Genomic DNA, 24,486 nt, shown 5'->3' with positions numbered 1-24,486 from the left:
ATAATGGATTCACTTAACACGGCATATTAAAACGATTGGACGAGCGCTCGAGAGACATGGCGGTGGTATAGATGCTGGCTGCTTATAAGATTGTATTCTATCGATTCTCGAGTTCCCAGCCCTGTGATAGATATCCAACCAGGTACACCAACTGCTGGAGGAGCACTGCGCGCAGGAACAGACTCTGTTATACACTGGATCTCTGTGTGTCAACATTTAAGATTTCCGATTCCTTAGAATTTGTTCTTTATTCTGATTGAAGACACACAAAAAAGAAAACCTCGCTGTAATAATAATTTCCTACGCTCGTGCAGGTGCTCGTGTTAGAGAGACAATATTTGTTAAAAAGATTTTCTTAAACCAGGGATTTCGAGAGATATGGTCGTGATCACACGGTAAGTCTTCTGTACTTTTCTGTTTAGTGAGATATCTTAGATATTACGTTAAAGGTTAAGCAATAATCATCTTTTCCAAAGTAAAAAAAAAAAGAAAGCTTGATACAAGATATCGATGTAATTGGAATCTGCGTATCGGGTATTCAAAACGACAACAAAGACTCGCGAAACCATTGTTGGAGCTTTAATTAAAGCACAAAGATGAGGTTTATTACTAATAAATTTTGTCTTTTCATCAATGCTGTGAATAGTTCATAGTGAATTTACCCAGCAACATTTAAATCGACTGTACTGCCATCATAATGAAATTGTTCAATCATTGATTAGCATTGTACAGATAATCAAAGGTATATATTAAAGTCTGGTCGTAGGTTTGCACTTGTATGCCATTTTTTTAAGATCTCTGATGGAATTCGATACATTAAAAATGTCAAACATGTGATTGAAACTTGAAATTTCATTTTGAAAACGATTTGAATTTGTACACATCTCTTATCACTATGAAAGCGCTCGAGGAATGCGACTTTTCTAGGTAAACGGATAACAATATTGTATAAGAAATCTATATCTAGCTGCACTTTATCCGACTATTTTATCCTCTACTTTCAAGTTATAATATAATTTAAAAATCATGCGAGGTATATTTTCAGACATAAACGTTTAATATAAGTTTCCGCTCACGTCACGTCACTATCATCCCGTCTATATATTTAGATTATCATCAGCGACTCCTTGACACGAGTCGACCGGAAGCTAAAACTATTACCATTTCCGGTGTTCTCCAATTCAATCACAATTATACCTTGCGACGAAGTGAATGCCCCTTACCCGTGTAATTTGCTTTGGTATACCACCTAAATACCACATGTGTCAATTGCAATTTACTACCACCCGATACAAATAGACTCGTACCACAACAATGCGTACGTAATTTACAACCGCTTACCTTATTAGCAAAACTATCTGCATTCCTACCGACAACACATTATTAATACATTATATATAGTTAAAGATAGCTATTTCAGTTGAATAACATACCTATATACCGGTATCGCATCAGTTGCGACCAAGTGGGTGTTTTTTTCATTTAACAAGTGCATATCATGATCAATGGACATTGTTTTCTTTATACTTTGATAGCAATATCATGGTGTTGGCAATACAGAACCGCAAAAAAAGATCACAAACCACAACATAAATTAATGATTTAAAACTTATTTGACGCTGTTTCTTAAGTTCATGTATATCAAACCTTTCTAAAAATGTTTTGAGACCAATTTAGAAACGTATAATTCCATACGTCCATTCTAATAAGCAACTTTAGGCCTCGAGTTATTCCTGAAATTAATCTAATAACCTTCCAAAAATTACGTTCGTCAGTTGAGTTCTTCCCACTTGTATAAAAAAAGATACATTGAAGCACGCGCACATGAATGTCTTTTGATAATAAAATCCAACGGTAAATTTTACGAGCGACACAAGATGACGTAATTTTCTTTGATTAAAAACAGACTTGAACCGTTCAAAATGTTTAAAGCAGTCTGGAAAAATGTTTCTAATTTGAAGATCTTTTACGTTTTATCCCCTCATATCTATTTTCCTTTCTTCCCTTAAAGTACCATATTTAAAAAACAAAAAATCCAAAAAAAAAATGAATTTTAGTGATACAGTTATATACATATACATACCTGATATATAAATAATACAGTATATACAATGTACATGCATATATCTACGTTTAGAATTAAAAATCTTTGAGCTGATAGGAGAATTAGATTACATTGGAAGTTCATTTATATGCACCTGATAAGAATGACGTAGGATTTCTTTCACCTCAGCCAGAGTTGATTATAAACTATAGCTTCTTTTTTTGTTTTTGAGTTGGTACAAGTTAATAAGGAATTATCTAATAGCACATTTTCCTAATTTCATGTACGATTGAAAAATGGAACCATTTTAACAAGAGCTTGGACTTTGGGTAGGATGTTACTATCTATTTCTTGCATCAAAACAAGTAAAAATCTGACACGGGCTTCAAGTGAAATATACACAGATTACGTACATGTAGTCTTAGCTCCAAAGCCAAATAAATATTGTTGACAATTAAATAGACAGGCCTACGTCACGTTGTTGGACACAACTACCTGAAGTCCAAGCTCTTGTTAAAATGGTTCTAATTTCTCACTACTTCCATAAAGCATTTTAATAGCGTCGGGAAATTGCGTTTTGTATTTAATCTGTTGTAATATTTGATATCAAAACTTTTTCCTTTTAATTTTTATATATCAATGTTTGTTTTGGTTTTTTTTTATTTAACGTGATTTTACTATATCAAAGCAACATCGGTGTGTTCAATGCACCATTTTATCATGATCAATTCAACGAACGAATGATATCAACTTTAAAAAAGCTCTTAATTTTGATGAACCTTCAAAGAACCGTGTATCGTGAAAAGCGTTATTAAAACAAGGTGTGTTTCAGATGAAGGAATGCTTAAGCCACCGTATAACGGAGTTTATTGATTTCATAGATTTTAGGATTAAAGCGAATTTTACGTTATTGCAAAAACCCATTGAAATTTTTTTTAGCTTTTATTTTTAAGAGCTAATTGTTTCTGATGCATTATTTCAACTCCCTTTTTATTGAAAAATAATAATTCTTCCTGAGAATTTGAAGCACGCTATATAGGGAAGCAGCCAGAACGCTCAGAGTTGTTTATTGCTATTTCTTCCTCTCCTGGACCAAGATAATTGTAATGGGTTGTTCAAAACATAACGACTCCATTCTCTGGTGGTAGCAAATAAATTCTATATAAATAGTATACATGCTAGTAGTAGTACAAACCATTCTTGCCAACTACATTTTTCGTTTTTTCTGGGGTCCCCCTCCCTTTAAACCGTGACAACATTTATACTGTAGAGAAAATGGTCTCTGTTATTGAACCTTTTTATATTCACATAAATCAGCAGTTTACATCTCTGACTATAACTAGTTTACTTGTGAAAGTCTTTTATCAGTTGATTTAATTAGAATGCAGTAGCAGCGGTTTTCTAATATTAGTTGCAACTTTGCTAAGCCGAACGTCAATGCCATTAAAACATTCACAGCAGTTCGCATTTGAAATATTACCATATCAGAAAAGAAATCGCATCAAGTTGATTGTTGGGTTGTAATTCCAAATTATTAATGACCTGCATAAAATCAAGCAAAGCAATCAAAATCTTTTACAATTCTATGCATTTTCCTTTCATTCCAATTCCGAATCGCTGGCCCCATCACCCCTTAAACAACATTTTGTTTAGTATGTATCGTAAATATCAAATAAAACATCAATCACTTCTTGGCCACGGAAGTTGAAGTGATATATGGGTTGAAAGTTTCGTTTGATATTGCAGCAGTCTCAATTGATCTGAGCAGCGGCAAGTATCAATAACGCCCGCTGAAATACACAATACTGGGCATTAGAGACCTATAAATGGATTGTCCTGATCCTTGATTTCATGTCTACACATTCTGATCAAGGATTACTCAATACTTTTGTAATTTAGAAAAGACCAAAATCGTGCTCCAAATGGCCCGTTTTAATTGTATCGGTGAAAAAAGCCAGCAAGGTGCTGAGCGCTGTAGAATCACATTTAGATAATTCCAATCGACGTGTAATTTTGCAAATGTATTTGATAAATAGTAAGATACTATATTTGCTAATTATAATGGTCTTTTGCTGAAGTATACTTGTTGGTGTACAGATAAGTCGTTATCACAAAGACTATGAGCCGGGAGGATAGTCCTAAACCTTTGATCTATTCCCCCCTACTTGTCAGTGATTGGGAGATCCCCCTGTCCAAGTGAAAAGTTGTCATTAAAATTTGCCGCGGAAAACACCAGAATCGCGGATGCAATTAGGACAAAACATAGCGATTTGCTTCCAACCTGTCATTATCATTTCTCTTTGACTGATCAAAAAGACCAGTAATGAGAGTTTGTTTAGAATAATCGGTTTCTGCATCCGACGTAGGTCCAAAAATGGCGGTTATCAAAGTATAAAATGGTAGTGTGGATGCGCAAATCTAGTCTTTGTTTTCCTGTTCGCCGAGGTATCTGTTTGAAATCCCAGAGAACAAAAGCAAACTTGCTAAATAAACTAGGTCAAAAAATCGATCCCCGTTTCCATATGATAACGTAACAATTAATTATTTTATGGCGCCGACATATATATGGCCATTTGTGAAGGTGTTTCGTGTTTCCAGAAAAAAAAATCTTTTTTTTAAAGTTTCCGTGTTTATATAAAGTGAACCGAGGGGAATAAATACTTTGTAGGTTAAGGACCATTGAGTATTCTCTGTAGTAGTAAAGCTTCTCTGAAAAAAGACATTAAAATCTACTGTACTATGTATCCGTTTAAAGTGATGGATCTTTGTTTTTGAAATCTCCCAGGATGACTGTTGTAATGACTATAACATCTCTTAATTAGAATCATTGATCTTCATTCGATTTTTATTGAATTAAAACTGAAAGACAATTCGCCACACAACATAGTCCCTAGTGAATGAAAAATCATACTTCTTGTTATTATTTTCCCCTTTTTATCTGTACAAGATTAGTTTTATCTTTTGAGTATGATAATATTTGCTCGGTGCTAATATCCACAAGTCTTATGATAACAAAAATCATGAACGTATCTGTAGATTGTAAAAAAAAATCATACATTGTAGCGTGCTACTTGAAATACATGTATCTCAATCTATCGAATTTTGTCACTGCGCAAAAAGTTTTTGTCTAGAAATTGGAATTTCAAGATTCTTTTTCTTCGACTACCAATTGATATTCTTTTTTTCGCATTCCAAGAAAAAACTTATCACGAGAGCTATGTGTGGGAATACAATGGCTTTTTCAGAAGCACGCGGTGCCGCCATTGTGGCAATTCATCACGACAGTTTCCCTGATAGATTGTTTTTCATTATTTTGATACAGAGAAAAAAACCGTCAATCTATAGGACATCCATCAAATTGGACACCGACAACTAATCTAAGAACAATTATTCAGAACTTTGATTAAAGAATAGTCTTGGGATCAGGGTGTTGAATAAGCTTGCGCCAATATACAAGAATTTTGTCTATGTCTGGGTGCGTGATGCGTTTAAGGTAATGTAACAATCTACGTTTTGCCACGCTTCATCATTGATGACAGGCAATCATACAGTCTAAATCTGATAAAGAATATTGTATGAAGATACACTTTGTTACAGAAATCGGTGCGTCTGAAATTACAATAACATGTGCTGGTATTGGTCAACATTATAGGACTAGTTAGTGGCACTTAGATGCAGTACGTTGGTTTACCAATTCGTAGCAATTTTTTTTAAATCAGGACTATTTCATAACCCATAGCTACATGTAGCATAGTGTTCTTGTTTATCATATTGTTACTGTGTTGGGCATCTGCAACATAAAGCCCACTAGTATTTGAACACCCAAGGCATCCATGATCATAAAGTTCAAAAGACTTCAATGTCTTCTTACATATCCCATCTTCCTTTCATTTGGAAATTTAAAAAAGTGGCTATGACACCCATCTTTTAATTTTTCTTGCACGAAATAAAATTCACCAGTCACTGTATCTTTGAGTTACGTATCTGTGTTAGATTCGATGCCCTTCTATTTGGAGCTCAGATATTAGACTCGGTATGGTGTCCACAAAATCGATAGCCTTCGTCATTACCACGTACTGTCGCTGACAGCTCTACCAAGTCATCACCGCCCGACTGTCACCAAGATGTCGCCGAACAGGCAATCTTGTTTCACTTAACAAATTTGTTAAAACTATTCCATCAAGATCATTTACAAACGTTTTCCCGAAATTTCATTACTGTTTCACGAGCTCTTGTATGCTAGCACGGATGCTTTGGCGATTGGCGTCTCTTTCAATAAGTTCACCAAAAAAGACATGATCCCTTGGTTGGATCTAGAATGATGGACGCTAATTTGTATTAGACCATGCGGTCATCTTACTGTCTTCCTAATGAGTCCGATGGGACAGGACAATAAGAAAACAATACGCTATAACCGTAAGGCGAATAATGACAGATTTGGAACCATAGTTGGACATTTTTTTTACTATTTGTTTCCCTATGCTTTCTACAGTTTTTCTTATGTTAGGCAACCGGTGTGATCTTGTGATAAGAAATAATTGAATTAAAATTTCTGCATTGATTTCAATTCATTTGATTAACGTGAAGTTCAAGACTATTTAATGCTTGTTGTTTCATTTAACCATTATTAAATCCTTTCTCTACATGAACCTTGTCATTTTTACGTTTGATTTGAAAAAGCAAATTTTAAAAAACCCAGTCAAAATGACGCCGTGCAATATATATCCGTCAATTCTAATTAAACCCCAACTTATTGGAATGTCAAATTGCTGTATTACTCATTTATCTATTGCATGCGTTCTTTTCCTTTTACAGACTTTCGTTCCTCCAGACAGAACATTTCATGTTTCTTTTTTTTGTCTATTCTGATATTGATGAACTGCATGCGACTCATTTGAAATATTTTCATTATTTACTCTACAATCCAAACATGTTCAGCAATTAATTATGCATAATAATTATTTGACTTTTGCATGACATATTAAGGGACTGTTGATTTTTTCTAAACATAATCGTTATGTTTATGCCAAATTAATTATTGTATATGATTTAACGTACAAATTGATGTTGTTTTTCTCAATGTGAATCCGCATGTGGTTGGTCAAAGGACTCGAGCGTTGCGCTCATTTCGGACCGCTCTGGACCTTCATCAAAAAATCGTAAAGGACCGGTGAGGTCCGGGAACAGCGCCTCGTTTTGACACCGAAGGTCAAGGTCTTTTTTCTTAAATGTTGCAAGCTTTACTTTATTTTGCTTTAGTTTGATTTATCAAATCAATGTGTGATCTTTCGTGCCGTATAATTTCGTATCGTGTTGTATTATCAGAAAATTAATGTGTCCGTGGTCACTGGAGATTCATACAAATTTAGTAGATTTTGGTCATGAAACAGAGAAGATACTTTCTAATGTGATGATTACGATTTTTCGTTTCCGCGGAAATTAAAGTACATGCTTCAATTTTTATCTCCAAGTGTTGATGTTGCAAATTACAATTCAAAGTTTAAATTGGATACTGTTCTAGAACGTCTAGTAGTTGTTATAGAGGAAAGCTACTTAGAGGCTGTGGTTGAAACTAAATGGCATTATCATTCGCGTCATCAAGTACAAAGATTAGTACTGTTATAATCATGTTTATCATACAGATTCAAAGTTATTTACAGAATTATTACTATGACACGTTTTTGTTGCAAAATAGAAATTTCTGAAGAAAAAAAACCCTGCTCTTTTTGCTTTCATAAAACGAAAATTAATCGGATTAGATTTTGATATTTTCTGTTATTTTTATAAGTGTGGAAAATCTTCGTTTAAACATGAACAAACCCATCAAGACCTCTTACACATATTTTATCAAATGTTATTACTGTCATAATAAAAAATTATAAATATTAAATGCACTCCCCCGCCCCCGTTCCCTAGGGCTATTTTAATATAATATATAAGACCATGATTATAAACACACCTTTGCGATGTTTGTTTTAAAGCTGTAACTTATATAAAGGTAAAAACAAACAACAAAAGGCCCTGTTACTTTGTCTAAAAGTGCTTAAATTCAATTAATTCCTGGAATAATGTGTTGAAATACTGTGTCGAATCAATAATTGCTATAAATAAAAGGGTTTAGCGACAGTACAGAAGGTGAGAAGGGCTTGGTCTTGTTTTTATTTTCGAAAAAGAAATACAATTGTAGCTGGTGGCTCCCATATAGCGTTGGTGAAAAAGTATTGATTGTTCCACGTAACACGTTAAGAGTAGCATAAGAACTATCAGTCGTTGTCAAAAACAACACTCCTTGCTCGAAAGAGACAGTGATGAAGACATTCTGCCTGTGAAGAAGAAATATCTAATCTTTTACACCAACTCTTATTGAAACATGACCTAAGAAATCCTCACGTTAGGAGACACAAAACGGATTCCTTATTCCCGCCTGGAATACTCCGGCAAATATAAAGCCAATTTTGTTTCCGTGTTGAAGACGATTTCATGGTCTCCAAGGCAGAATGATTTATCAAAGTTGAGCTTCTTTCGTGATTCTGATTCTGAAAACAGAACGTGTGTCCTAAGCAATAATAATTTTTATGTGATTTTATATCGTTGACAGCTACATGAAATACAGAAGCATAATTTTCATTTCTATAATATGAAACGTTTGAATTTATTTTGCAAATAAAAAAAACTTTTTCCGTATTAACCTCCATCTTAATTACGTTCATAATGAAAAAGGTACAGATGACTTTAATTTGTCTACAGTATGCCTTCTTGTTACCAATGTTTTTGCTATAGTTGCTAATTTGCATAAGAGGGCTGGATGACCGGTTTTAGACTGCAGTTATCTTCTCTTCATTGTCAAAAGATATAGGAAAATATACAAGGCTAAAATATATGAATTTTTTTCTCGTTACTAAATAATAGTTAAAGGCATTAAAAAATCATTTTAAAAAAGGATAGCTAATTTGTTGACGACCCAACCTTATTAAAAAGAAAAAATATCTAAAAAAATAAGCTTGATATTTTAAACTCCGAACACAGCGAAGTTTATTGGTAAATACATTTATTTATGATTACTGTAAAGAGCATCGCACGGAAATGTCAAAAAATGTACATGTATGTTTGATGTTTTGTTGTAAAATCATAACTAAAGATTTGTAACTTTAAATCTCTTGAATGAGAATGATTCTCTTCTGTCATAAGAGAGGTTTTTCATTACCCTTAAAGATGGCCAGAAGGCCATTGCCTTTACTGCCACATATTGATTTTAGAGCCACTAGCATAATGTCCCTATAATTTCTGTATATACAAGCATGCTAAGTTTATGAGTCTGCATTTGATTGCAGACGTTCGATACCCAGCTTACAGTTTAAGATAAGAGGAGTCGAAAATAATTTCTTTTTCTACAAAATGCACTTCACCTCGGCGTTAAAAGTTTGTCAGGGAGCACAACATCAGTGATGTGTATCTTTGCTTTGAATTGGTGTTTTTAAGTATCTTAAAATGAGTTCCAAAACAAATGGCCCCATTGTCTGGAAATAAAAAAAGGATTTATGCGATAGTTCACACGATATCGCTGCACTTCGCCCCGCCGATGTTATACGTACAATACAAACACATTTACATGTTAGGTAATGGAGGCAATAAATTATTTGATTATGATAGACTAAGATTAATCATATCCTTGCGAACTTTATGCCCGTCTATTTCGAAAAGTTTAGCAATGTCAGTGGTGCATATCAGATCTCTCCTAGGAAAAGGAACGTATATCGTAAACTGCAACATAGATTCAGAAAGAATCTTGGACGCAAATAGTTTAGCCATTAACTTGTCTACCAGAAAGATATACATCATGGTTTTCCATTGAAAGTTATTGAAAAAAAGAACATATTTCATCGCCAATAAAATGGTTATAATACTCCGTATTTTCTCATCAGAAAAAAAACTTATAACAAATGATTTGGGGATTATCTTAATATAAAAGCTTTGCTGTATGGCGGTAGATAACAGATCAAGTGTGTTTCTTATTTCTTTAATCGCTAAAAAAAATCACGACGACATCATTGTCTGCTTTAAGTCAGTCGGTTCGCATCATATCCAAACAACGCCCTAGTTTTATATGATAAGAGAATCATTAGTCTATCAGAATCCTTCTACAGACGTTGTAAGGTTGCTGAACCCAAACGACATAAGTGCGTGACCGGGTGGATACAGGTCTTGGAAAAATCACTTCCGCTTCCGATTAAGCATAGACTGTCGACAATTTCTTTGACGTCGTAAGCCACTCAATAAATCAAAACACTAATCTTGCTCTCGATGTTTGGTTTTTGTCTCTTCGTTGATTGCATGTTTCTGTGTGAGATGTTTCTCTGATGGACTCTAAAACACAGGCGTCGCCAGATATTCCTGTACTTTTCCGACGTGTGATGTTTGACTGGATGTGACGCCGAGTTTGTCGTTTGGATGAAGATAATGGTTGGGATTTGCGTTGATTGATCCGGAAACACCGAGTATTCAGGCGACAGACGGCTGCTGTTGTCCTTGTGTGGATACTCTCTCTCTCTCTCTCTCTTTCTCTCTCTCTCTCTCTCTCTCTCTCTCTCTCTCTCTCTCTGGTTTGATGGTTTTTACGAGCCATCATCAGGGTTTATTTTAGGACTGTTAAGGTTTAAACAAATTCATCTCGAAGACACACACAGATACACACACAACGCTGATATACTTTAAATGTTCTATGAAACCCGTTGTGTTGATATTTTTTTGTTAAAATCGTTCAAAAAACGTGAAAAACTATATCTTGTATCAGAAATGAAACAAGCATACTGTTAGACTTTCAAAACAATAATGTGAGTTCGATGTGCGAAAAATTTAGCGGAAAATTCGAAACAAAATGTAGTCATAACATAATATTTCTGCAAAAATTAAACATCAGCCATATTTCCCTGATTTTTTATCGATGACCAAAGAATAATTGTTAAAATTTATCTCATTTTTCGCTTCCAAAAATGTTGAGCGGGACTAATCACATGGAGTATATTAATTTATAACGTACTTTTAATAGCAGTCAGAGCACATAAAGGTACAAAGGTGTAATTGTGTAATGATGTTCAGTAATTGATGGAGTTAAGATGCAATTCAATGTCGGCCGGATAGTTCTAAAATATAAACTATACGCTCGGAAATAAACACGGTTTACTAGATCTCGATGCCAAAGCCTAACGCTGTTGAGCCAAAGACATCGGTTTTACACTCTTGTAAAAAAAAGATTATTCCAATACAGACAAGATCCAAATGTACATTATCAGTTTCACCAAATTTAAGATATTGGGAATACATGTTATATGTTTTGGGCGAAAATATTGCGATGAAGAGCATCAGGGTAGGTTCATATTTAATGGACAGAAGCAGAGGGGCACAAATTAATGTGGAATTCCGTGAATCGTCAGTTCGCTGGTCGCTCGCTACTGGAATCATACAGAAACGAAGCAACTGTTTGCGTTCCTTAACATATGATACCAAACTCGTTAAGGTGCAATAAAAAAGATCCTTAACGCACCAGGAAGAAATTATAGCTCAAGGGGAATGTCAAGAAAACCGTCTCAGACTTTCATAATTTAAAATTTGATTACACTGCCGCCATTGTTGTTTTTCACAGTGGGGAGCTATTCGTGTTTTATTGTACTTCTAAACCCATATTAAATCTCGGCGGTTAATATGAGAGAAAAATACACAACGTGAAATAGGGATGGGGGTCCTGTTACAAAAATTCAAGCGATGCATCGACACGAATATAAACGTTATAGTGCGACATTCGCCGATTTTTTTAATAAAGCAGTTCGTATTTTTGTCACCATTCTGTTCACGTGACCACCCTTCTTGTAAACGTGCAATGGCCGAGTCGAGTTTGTCACTTATTGCTTCATGTATTTGCCATCAATTTTTGACAAATTTGAAGATGGGGGAACAAGATAGCGGAAATGCCCATTTGGTTTTGTCGTAAAAAACAATTTCAAATGAATTTTTTTCCAACCAAATATACTAGATGATGTTATATTACAAGTTTACAAAAGCACGATTTCTAACTATATTCAGTTTTGAATATTTTAACAAACGATAAGAAAAAAAAATAAATTCTAAAGTTTTGGTGGTATCGAACCCACAACCTAAAAACCCTAGCTCTATAATGTTACCTCATGTCTGGTGCTCTTTTTTTTTTTATCTTTTTCATGTCTGGTGCTCTAACCACATAGCCATTTCAGACACAACAAACATCACTGTTAAATGCTAAATGCAACTTCAACCACGAATTGACGGACTTGTAGTATTTCTCTAAAACGGTCAATTGTTGGGATACAAAATGACATTTTGAAAGCATTGTGGGTCATCTCTCCACGTTTTTGTTGATTGAAATCGGTTTGATTTCCTTTAAACCTCATATAGACTATGACAAAAAAATGGAGCCCAGACCCTTTCTATAAAAGAAGAGGCATTGAAGTCCTAAAAATGACACTATTTGGAGGTTTTGACACGCATACGCCAGTTTAAATCAACCTATTCTAAATATTTAACATATTTAAAGGTTATAAATCGAAGTTATGGTAAATATACATTGTTTTCAATAATTGAGAAAGAAATTATGAGATTTGTTCATATTTTAATTTTATAGTATCTTATCTTTCCTCATATGGGCAGTTTACACGCCTTATTCACCCATCTTCTTACGTTATTTTTTTGTAATTTATAATCTTAGTATTAACAGCCTGTGTTGTGATATTACATTAGATATAAGGATAAAAAGTTAAAGATAACAATATTTTATTACTTCGAAGCAGAGAGAAGTCTTTAGATAGTGTAGAGTAGTATGCAGGCAAGTTATGATATCAATATAAAAAGAATGGAGATGCATGCGTGTGCTATAAAGATGTCAATGTAAATATAAATATTGCATCCACTGATGGGAATTGATTGTTTTGAGACCTATCAAAGGAAAATCTATCTAAAACAACATGACAAGTATGTTAATTGCAAAGCATGAATTTTGACTCCATCATATCTTGTTTTCGACACTGCCAGAAATAAGATGAATATGACTTAAAACAAAAATATTTCTTTTCTAGCGCCAGGAATGTTTTGCTATATTGAAAACAACAAATATTTTTTTTCATTCGATGAGAAAAAAAAATCATAATCAGTTGTAAAAACAAGCATGGGTGAATTTGGCATTTGATTTATCAAAAATGTTATCATAAAGCATTCCTTCGACTACATATCATTCCTCCGGAGATCTGCTGCACGCTTATGGTTCTGCAGAAGGGTTTTTGGCCAGGGAAAAAATCGCTTTTCTCCGGAACACAGGTACCGCCTGTTTCTCAGATCGATACTGTGCAAAGACTGCGCGACGGAAAACTAAATGTGCTGAAAAAATGTTTATGATGACGCGTCTATATGCTTCTTTGATGAACCGGAATCTCTGCCGTGTTCGTCTTTAACCGGTAGAATTCCATCCGTGTGAATATCTCTTTACAATTTTATTGTGGCTTTTGTGATCGAAATAGTACTGTTTGCCTTTCTCTTATTTTAGGGGGAGAATTTAATGATGCTTACGAAATTGGCGTCCAGAGACTGTTTTTCCTGTAAACTTGAATGAGGTAGGTGGTTTGGTCGTATGTGGTTCTGATTATTCTATTTTCATCCCCACAAGCAATAATCCATCTGACGAAGGACCAAACGTAAAGTATTGATCAATGAACTCGTTTTTCCGACTAATACCGAGATTCGTTCGCGGAGATGTCTAATTTTATGTAAATGCTAATCACCCGAGAACGCAAATCAAACTTCAGAGAACCTGATTACGAAATTTGCATTTATTCTGGTCTTTTGACATAATAATTAAAACGAGGAGATGCTTAATATGCACATAAAAATTAGATTTGGGAAATAAATTTATCGTAATTGAATACTGGCTTTGAAGATGACGCTCCGGGTTGGCAAAATTATTCAAGATAATTTCGTTTTGGTGTATCAAAGGGAATTGGGTGTGTCGATGATTTCGCTCAATGAAACGTAGCTCATTTGTAATTTGTATCCACTTCTTGTTGAAACACTCGATAATCATTATCGCTTTCTTACTTCGACTGTTGGTGATCGTAACATTTACATGTTTCGGTGAATTCATTATCATTAATGATTTTTTAAACCGAACGCAAGATAAGTAAGAAGAAGCAACGGTAAAATGAGACGAAAGGTTTCTGTTTAACACAAAGCATATTTTATTGGCTTATTTTGTGTGTCTGTGTTAACTGTGAGATAATAAAATAATCTTTTATATTCATTTTATCATTACTCTGTCTATAAAGACGTAAAGAATAATTCTGTATTTCATCGACACAGACTTTATTATGAAAGATGTTGATGCGCTATTTGTACATGTATATGTGAAGGATAGTGTAAACATATTACATTTGGATTGTGTATTCTTTTTAGTGTTTCTGGTCTAAAGCGGCTTCCTCTAAATTAGGTACATCGCCAAATGCCTTGCGTACATACATGTACATGTATATAAAAATAGGTACCCTCACAAAATACGCTAATTTAAATCCTCCCAAACTTGTTGAAATATTAATTTCCGCCAAATGTAGTACATGTTAAATATAATGCGTTTATGGTATTCTCTCATTCTGTCAACTGTTATGTTGTGAATTTTGAATTAAGTGGATGGCAGTTGTCATGTTGTAAATTTTGTACATCTGCCACCCGGTTAATTCAAAATTTACATAAAACAAACTCTTTCAAAGACTCGCTAAGATTAGTTGTTGTCATTATTAATATACATTTTTTTCGTTCTCAATTCTTAGGAGTAGATAGGTGGGTGGGGTGTACACGTGTATGATAAAAGTTAATGGGGGTTGAGGGGTTGGATGAATATGTTTAGGGCCATCACTATGACTAACAACTGCAGAATGTGGAGATTAAATAGAATGTCGCTTTTTAGTGGTTCAGCATTTCCAGAGGCTTTCTTTTCCCTCTGGATATAAACACAGTCGCTGATCAATTGGCAGAGATTTTGAAATTATCGGAAAGTTAACGTCACAAGCGCTAGTGTAATAGCACAATTTAAGTATGGGCAAAAAACAATAAAAAATGCCGATTTTGAAGATTACATGCCACTTTTTTGTTTTCCGACAACAAATGATATAAAACGTCGTATTAAAAAGTTAGAAAATCCAAAAGTGTAAGCATAATTCATGCTGCCGCTTGCATTATCATGCTTGTCGATGTAATTGCAGGGCTACGAGCATATTTCGACGCGATTCCTAGTATTAATTTGACATAAAGGTCGCTGCGTTAGGCGGAAGTCGTGCCGACATTTGTTACCATAACTTTGGAAACCAGATCTGATACAACTGTCTTACTGCAATCAAATGGGTACTTAAAATGCCCTACTTCTGCCATAAGCAATAAATAAACATTAGTTTACAAAAACTAACCCTCGCACGGTTTTTTTATATTTTTAAATTTTGCAGATCGACCACTGTATTCATTCAAAATCTGCAGGTTTTTTATTTGAATTCTCTGTACGTTGAATCCATCTTGCATAATTTAGGCCAAATTACTAGAAAAAAGACTCAATTAAGAATATCGGAGATACGTGTATCGCTGGTGAAATATGCATCAAGATTAGTCGGAAATTTTTTAAATAAAAAGCATTTTTGTCCCTAAGGAGGAAATTTTGTGAAAATTATAAATCATAAATTCCGTATAATGCACGAAAGTCTAACCTTAGAGCCAATATTTTACAGAACAAATAAAATAAAACCGTTAGCATTAATAATATTTCCACAATGCATATGTCAAACAGCAATTATAGACTTTTACAGAAAAAATACTACTCTCTAAAAAAGCGGTTTAGATTCCATTGGAGTCTGATCATCCCTGTGTAGTATTACGTCACATGGGACGCGGGAAAAATCGGGTTTTCTGCAAGACTATACATCATAATATGGTCCATTCTTTAATACTTGATTGAAAACTTTTATTTCATAAACACCCCCACTCAAACATTTTTATAATGAAATAACAGTATGCCAAATCACTGTATAGTAGTCGTACATATTTGGCGCGTGGCCAAATCATATATGTAACTGGACTTTTGTCTACTCTGTATTTCTAGCTACTTCTGAATAATTTACGATGAAATCTGACCAAGTAAAAATACCATTAATCTCATCAATTAGCGTCGAATGCTGTATCCAAGAAATAGACAGTAATTGACCTAATAATGAATTTATAGACTCTCTTTGGTGTATGATGTGGAGAATGGAGGTACATAAAGTTCATTAGTAGCACAATCTCTGCGAACGTAACACGTGTATGCGTGAATACAACAAACAATGCGGACTGTTTTCCATCAGTGTGCTTAGGAATGTGTGATTAGTTATCGAAACTAACTTTTGAAAGTACAATGTCACGTATTATACTATGTACACAAACAACTTTTTCTCATTGCTTCTAAACAAGAAGGAAAACCTAGTTGTTTATTCATTATGAAATCAATAATGCTGCCCAGCGTACAAACAGTGCATAAATAGCATCCTTTCTGGGTGATAAACAAGTGTTTGTTTGGAAAAAAAAGAACATACACGTTACACGTTGTTTTTGTAAACTTTGTATTCCTTTTGTAAAACAATATAATAGAACATCATACAAGATCACATATATTTATATTAATATCGTTACTATTGTCTTTTACTAATTAACAATTTTTAATTGTCAATGTAGTCATGGACTCATTGACAATTAAAAATTGTTAATTAGTAAAAGACACTATTGAGAATATCGAATTATTGATGCAAATGCATAATGTACACTTTATTGTCAGTTTGTAAAATTTACATTAAATCCATTCAGTTTACTCAAAATATGTTGAAAATATTGCACACATGTATAATCTTTGTTAGATTACTGTGCTTTTAACCATCTTTTTTTTCATGAACAGATTTTTGACCTGTTTTTTGTACAGTAAGCATACATGTTCTGCGGTAGTGTTATAAGTAGTAACATTAACCCTAGTTAACCCATAAAGAAAGAACAACGGTAATCGCTTAAATAAAACTTATTTTCAAGATAAGTCGATTCGGCGGCTGGTCTGACTGGTGGAGATGCGCAGATGGTCGACACACGGTGCACTCCATCAAACTCTGCCCGTAATTAACTGTTCAAAAAGAGACGAGTACATTTATTAGGGAATCACTTTGTAAGAAAAGTGAAATCATTTGGATAATGAGAAATCCACTTATTGCTAACACTCCTGCCGCAGATTACATCAACGCTTTAGCTCTCATGGAGACTGTGTGCATTACCATTAGGAATCACGAGATCTTGAAAGTAGTTTTGAACACCTTTCTATGGAAATGACAGAAAACGCATTAACTGTTAAAGATGTATGGGATGCGCTTGTAAGTTGAAGCAATATGAGAGAATCTGTTATGATGTAAAGTATCATAGCGCAGACTGAATGTTTTTTGGCATCTGAACTAAATTGGGTTTTGTCTTACGATGAAACAAAAATGGCATTTTATTCAAGGGGGAAACTATATGAAATGAAAGGCATATTGGATTAAACGTTACAACAATAACAACTTTACACGAAATTTTTTTAGAGAATGAAGTTAATTTGTATCGTGTTCACGCTGAAAGAGAATGTTTGGTCAACTAATTACCCAAAAGATCAGTTACATTGAATTCTTTTAATATATGATATTTTGTGAGATTTAGTAAAAAAAAAAAGTAATTTTTGGTTTAAAATTTGAATATTTTATCATGTCTTTCAATAGAGCTCTTCTTATCAGGGAGATAAAGAGAGTAGTTTAAAATTGACCACGACCATCGAGCCCCAGTAAAGACAAGCAACATTGAAAATCACAATAACTGGTATGCGAATGATTAATCAAATTAGATTTTTTATAAATAATCTAATCGTGTACTGTTCTCATAATTCTCTGATATACCGCCACTGAAATAAATATATAATAATAGGTTTAGGTATTTTCTACAAAAACTTAGAAATATCCATCAATCTTTGAAAGATATTTCTCTCGAATGACTTTTTCTTTCACATGTCCAATCGACTGGCAAGCATGTGGTTTGTAATTCATTTTATAATAGACGAAACGGAAATATAATGTACGTAGAGACAGAAACACATACCAGAACAACCCGATAAAACAATTATTCACTGTTGATTAGTAGGTTTGGTATGAAAAGAAATCCCCTAACCATTGCTTAAGGATTGGATTCTCCTTCAAAGATTGCAAAGACCTGTAATTTGACAGTCAGGATTTTTCGTCAGAATAATGACTTTGCAAAATGTCATTATTTTTTTATGCCCCTTCGTCTTTTTCGGTTAATTACACATTATTGCAGAAATTTAACACTAAATTATCATGCTTTTTGTATAAAATGTCTGTTTTAGACAAATCAATCAACTCTCCTTTAAAACAAGCTCCATCGATATTTTAATCAAAGATCTTCATTTTGGGTGTCTCTGATAGCTAGAACTTATTTACGTATAATACATATATATGTATATTTTCGACAAGGAGCAAACAGCAACAAAAGCTTATTAAATACTTGAAAATGTATGTAGGAGTAAAGAATTTTTTTTAAAAAATCTAGAAATAAACAAACACCGTTTCCTTAGCCAGCTCACTATACTAATATTTAGACCTATGTGAATATAAACCCCAAATTCACATCATGATTTCCAAGCTTTCTAATTGCTCCATTATACATACACTAAGGATGCTGACAGCTGCGTTGCCTGTGTGAGAGTTCTGTACTGTTTCGCGAGTTTTAATTAATAAACCTTGTTTGTTGCTTCAGTAAAACGGAACCTTTTCAAAGTGCGACCAAAAAACTACAGAAAAAAACTTGAGAATTTTACAGAGCTTCCAAGTAAACACTTGACTGAACAGTGATAAATGTACTCCATTGTCTCTTCTCTCACACAGTTCCAAAATTGTTGGAATTGCTAACTGCAAGAAAAATATTTATTGCCGACGTTTTCTAAAAGCTTTAATGAAGAATTCCAATACTTTGACGCATTTCACAACCAGGAGAGAAAAGAGAACGTCGTTTCATTTATATTTATACTGAAATGAGAATTAACAAATATTACTGTTGAAACTCACATTTTCTTATTGAGTAGACGTGATTTAAGTGATAATGAGCAGTAAGTAGGTCACGTTGTGTTTGAATACTGGCACGACCTAAGACTCCACCGGAATAGCAACATTTTTTTTTCTTAGAAAGCACGAGATGGGTGACAGCATAATCAATTGTATGGGTGATTTAAACCTCGGTGTGATTACTAGAGAACACACAGAAACATTTCTGCTAATGATTATTGATAGGGAATGTCCAGTATCAATAATTGGCCCTACTTAAACAATTACTCGCCAATCAATTTGTTTGTACCGATGCTCCCACACAACTATTGATCCATCCGCCATATGGACTTGAAATTCAGGGGAACGCGAGGTATTAACTGTAATATTCGGGGGTTTAATTCATTTTAGGGAAGTACATGTGTAACTTTCTGATGTCTGTCAACTGTGTATGTTAAGGTAAGAAATTGCACTTGGTTTTAATAAGCACTAGGCTGTTTGGCGTGAATTTTAAAAATTTAAATTATTGCAATACCGGAAGCACTTATCATTCGGAATTCAAGTACTCACCAAGGTATGAGTTAAAGAAAGATAATTATTGTCAATTAGTTGAAAGGCGCATTATACTAAGTAAATGCACAGAATTCCTCGCAAGAAATCATATTCAAGTATGAACCCTTTATTAAATATACATTTTTAAACAACGGGTGTTGCTAATCTACCTAGTTTTTGGAACTTGGCTACTACAGATACCAAACATCTGTCTCTCTTGGAATTTAATCCACTTTTTTCTATTAGAAAAGTGTCTGCCAAGCAAATGTTTGCCGTTCTCTTTACTCGTAAATATTTGGATATTGAAATCGATATGTAAGGGTGTTCACGCAAATTATTAAAAGATTGTATCACAGAGAATCACCATTTGATTGTAAGAATAGAGAAATAAAAGCAATGTGACATATGAACTCCTGCGCATTGGTTATACTTATTAGTGTAGAAGGGGCTGGATAGTCGTGGCCATTTTTTAGGCTATATTTACCTCCTTTAGATTAAGAGCTCTGCATAAAGATATGGGGAAAGGTTGAAATTTTAAAGCTAAAATGTTAGGAATTTTTCATTACAAAATGATAGTTCATGGCAAAACATATCATATTTAATAGCCGCCTTAAAGCATGATTTTGATCAAGTTAAATTTATTCTACCTCAGATAACAGTTATCAGTAAGATACTATACCAATGAAGTTAATTACTCTACTGTTACCATGGTCACTGAATACTTACACTATATTCAGTTCATTTAATTTATTTCGTCGTTAAGTTACTTTGAATCTTTCAGTCAAGGTATTTTTAACCATAGTTTTTTATTAGAACATCCTAAATACCTTCTTTTGAAAAGCATCACCTTGTCTGCGGGACGATGAATACGTACTATTTATGACTTTAAATAAAATTCTGATTTCGTTTTTACATGTAAGTAAAAAAAGAATCCCCAGAATAGGTTTATATATATTCAATCCAATATTCATTTCATTGTCTGTGTGGGCTTTCCTATAACTACTATGGACGATGGGTACGCCATTAGAGGTCATTATAAGTTTAAAGTTCTAGCATTTCATGGAGTATGTCGATCGGAAATTTGAAATAAATAACTAATGTATCATAATTTGTCACCAATGCGAAGCGGAAATGAGTACTGCTGTACTTTCAAATGGAAGAAGAAGGACGAATAATAGAGAAACACACATTGCTTGTTGTTATATCAATTACTTTCTTCCAATAACTTGATATATGAATTCGTTCTTGCTGTGAGCGTCTGTCCGGCTGAATCAAATAAATGGTTTGGAGAAATTTCTTCTATCTCCTCTTTCACTGGTTTGATTAGCGCTGTTTCACACGAGGACCCTAGGGGCCCGTAATGGTGAATATAAGAATCAGTATGTTCTTTTTCATTACCTGCCGCGGGAGAAAACTTAGCAACGGAACGACCAGGGGCTGAAAATCGTAGCGCGCTCTTTCTCCCAGACCAACTGGTCTCCATAGTGCCCGCTAGTGGCTGGCAATAAAATTGCGTCGTTAATCCATTTTAATTGAAAGAGAAAGTTTGCAATGCGATTATACTAACATCAGGTTTTCAGAGACACGCTTAGATTACGGAGATATCTAATAATTGTTCGATTTTCGTATTTTTAGCTCACCCGAACGAAGGCTCAAGTGAGCTTTTCTAATCAAAATTTGTCCGTTGTCTGTCGTCGTTGTTGGCGTTGTCGTAAACTTTTCAGATTTTCATCTTCTTCTCCAGAGGTTGGATAATTTCAAGCAAGTGGTAAAAAGCATCTTTGGGGGAAGGTTTTCAAGTCTGTTTAAATGAAGGGCCAAGTTCCCTTTAAAGGGGATATAATCTACAATTATTGAGCGGGTATTTTTCAAACATCTTTTCAATTACAAACCAACCAGAAAAGCTGTAACTTGTTTGGAAGCATCTTCAGGTAGTGAAGATTTCAGTTTGTTCAAATCATGATCCAGGAGTAAGGTGGGATCACAATTTACATAGGAATATTTAGAGAAAAGTCTTAAAAATGTTCTTCTCAAAAACAAAGTGGCCAAATAAGTTGTAGCTTGTGTTGAATCGTTCTGAGGTATTGTAGATTTAGGTTTGTTCAAATTATGATCATCAGGTATAGCTAGGGTGGAGCAACAATGGGAGAAAGTCTAACGTTTACATGTATATAGATATATATTCTTAAAAATCTTCTTCCCTAAAACCAATTGACTAGAAAAGCTGTAACTTATGTGTAAGCATTCTTAGGTAGTGCAGATTCAAGGTTGTTTTTCAAATCTTGATCCCCAGAGGTAGAATGAGACCACAATGGGCTGCGGGTTGAATTTTTACATAGGAAAAAAAATTGATAATTCTCAAAACTCAGTTTTGAAAATCTTTTTATACAGGATCTATTTTAATACATTGTTAAGGTATTTTGTATATGATTCCAAAAAGCCGATTTTTTCATGGCTGTCGATCGTTGCTCAGGTGAGCAATGTGACCCACGTTTTTAATGTTGGAGCATAAACAATCATTTGCAGTTGAAGCAATTAAAAAGATAACAAAGTGTTTATTTACTTTCAGCTTTTAATGGTAGATTAGAAGAAACCGTGACCAAGTGACCAAAATGGCTCAGAACGTGACAGACATTTTGTACAACGTTACCGGTAACATCACGGAACTGACGACACTTGGGATGGCCAAGGGAGAATCGGATCAGATCATGCAGAAACGGGGTCTTGCCGTGCTCTTTATCGGTCTCTACATCATCATCTTTATCCTAGGACTAAGCGGAAATACACTGGTAGTGTATGTGGTGGTCCGCAACAGAACCATGCAGACAATCACCAACATATTTATCACCAACCTCGCTGTTTCTGATATTCTTATATGTCTACTCTCTATTCCTTTCACACCGCTCGGATATTTTCTGAATTCGTGGATGTTCGGGGAGGCGCTGTGTCACATAGTTCCAATGTCTCAAGCAATAAGTGTCTATGTGTCCACGTTGACTTCCACCGCCATTGCAGTGGACCGATATTTCGTCATTGTGTACCCGTTCAAGCCCCGGATGAAAGTGATGATTTGCTTACTCGTCATTGTGTCAATATGGATCATTTCTATTTCCATATCACTTCCACTCGGTATTTACATGACACTGACTACTGAGACTTCAGGTGAGCATAGGTGCGCTGAAGAATGGCCACGTGACCAGGCTGGGCAGTTTTTCACGGTCACTAGTCTTGTTCTGCAGTACGTAGTGCCTTGTAGTATTATAACGTACTGTTATCTCAAAGTCTCGCTGGCGCTCAAGAAACGCTCCAGAACAAAAATAGGGAGTGGCTCAAAATGTCGTGAGAGGGACGAACAAGAAATTCGACGAAAACGTCGAACAAACAGAATGCTAATCGCCATGGTAACTATATTTGTTCTCTGTTGGCTTATGCTCAATATCGTCAATGTGACAATTTCGTACAAAAAGAATTATGCTCATTGGTATTATTATACGCTTATATTTTTTATTGCGCACGTCATTGCTGTGAGTTCAACCATATATAACCCCTTTTTGTATGCGTGGATGAATGATAATTTTAGAAAGGAATTCAAACAAGTTTTGCCTTGTCTTTTCCGTGGTGATCGGGAGCGACATGTCAACGGAAGTACCACAAACACTCAGTACACTAACGTGGACAATCAGCCGTCTGTGCTGATCAATCGATCACCGCAGAGAGAGTCCGATGAAATGAACAACATGAAAAAATCCAAGGTGTTCTATGACACGGAATCTGAGAGAGTTCACCTGAATCAGCTCAATGCTGATACCACCGACGATTCCGTGTGAACCCTATTTTTCCAATGTACTATTTTTTCATTCAGAATAAAACAAAACAAAATTGAAACTTTTCTTGCATAAAAACTTCGATGCAACCTTCAATAGGAAAGCTTGAAACTGGATGACCTTGTGACGGTATATGAGTAATTTATATTTCGCTCACTCGCGCCGGTACTGTATGGAAAACATGAACTAACTTAAAGAATCTTTAGCAAGAAAAGATATCTGAGTAAGTGAATAACAAAATTCACATGGGATGAGAAAAAAAGGAAAAATAGTGTTTGCAGAAGCATCTTGGCTCCAATGGAAATTATAGCCGCATATTTCAGGGTCTCTAGGTGTACTGTTATAACAAAGGCCTGGGTCGAGGCACGTTTTGAAGACTCCGAGTAGACTGTACACAATTCCGTATGGAAAAAAACTTTCAACTGATTCAGAAGTTTGATGTTTGTAATGAATGTTTTTCTTTCTTTTATCTCGCGATGAGTGCGCCGTATTCTACGTTGGGGAAGCACCTTAGGTCCCTGTGCTTCACGCCGTAGACACCGAGTCCTCTAGATCTGATAGGAACTGTAACTCTAGATCCTGCATATACTGTGTAGTTGGGTATTTCGCGTGCGTTTATATTTCGTTTTTAGCTGATTTTTTTTGTATCTCTTAACCCTGTAAGTTAGTAAAGAAATTGTTCTCGTACATCTGTTATCTATTTTAAGAAAATGATGTCAATTTTAATGTCTGCATTCGGAACACCTCTACACAGTACGGCAGTAAACTTTATAATATCCTTTTCCTGTTTATTAACGGAGGAGTTCATTGATGTGTGTAAATGAGATGTTTCGGTTTAGAAAAAAAAATCGTTCATTATGCTGTAAATTTTTATTGTAACTTAGGTGTTGTTGAAATAAAGAAGTCTTTTAATCTT

General features: G+C 34.6%; 1 protein-coding gene across 5 annotated transcripts; it reads left to right on the top strand.

The window, feature by feature from the left end:
• Positions 1 to 24,486, top strand: LOC105345178 (prolactin-releasing peptide receptor). Of its 5 annotated transcripts, none has more exons than XM_011453250.4 (3): positions 1 to 395; positions 13,611 to 13,677; positions 22,316 to 24,486. In XM_011453250.4, exon 3 carries the CDS (start codon positions 22,359 to 22,361, stop codon positions 23,571 to 23,573), a length of 1,215 nt encoding a protein of 404 aa, XP_011451552.1. In that variant the 5' UTR covers positions 1 to 395; positions 13,611 to 13,677; positions 22,316 to 22,358; the 3' UTR covers positions 23,574 to 24,486. The 5 variants fall into 5 exon arrangements, with proteins under 5 accessions (XP_011451552.1, XP_011451556.1, XP_011451553.1 ...); XM_011453251.4 differs by lacking the exon at positions 1 to 395 and adding an exon at positions 13,360 to 13,384; XM_011453252.4 differs by lacking the exon at positions 1 to 395 and adding an exon at positions 13,477 to 13,521.

The sequence above is a fragment of the Magallana gigas genome, chromosome 8, assembly GCF_963853765.1.
Source record: "Magallana gigas chromosome 8, xbMagGiga1.1, whole genome shotgun sequence".
In the NCBI taxonomy this organism is placed as follows: Eukaryota; Metazoa; Mollusca; class Bivalvia; order Ostreida; family Ostreidae; genus Magallana; species Magallana gigas.
This window is presented reverse-complemented; position numbering and strand designations above follow the sequence as displayed.

Excerpts from the sequence above, each read along its gene's own strand:
- LOC105345178 (XM_011453250.4), top strand. The coding sequence starts at position 22,359 with ATGGCTCAGAACGTGACAGACATTTTGTACAACGTTACCGGTAACATC.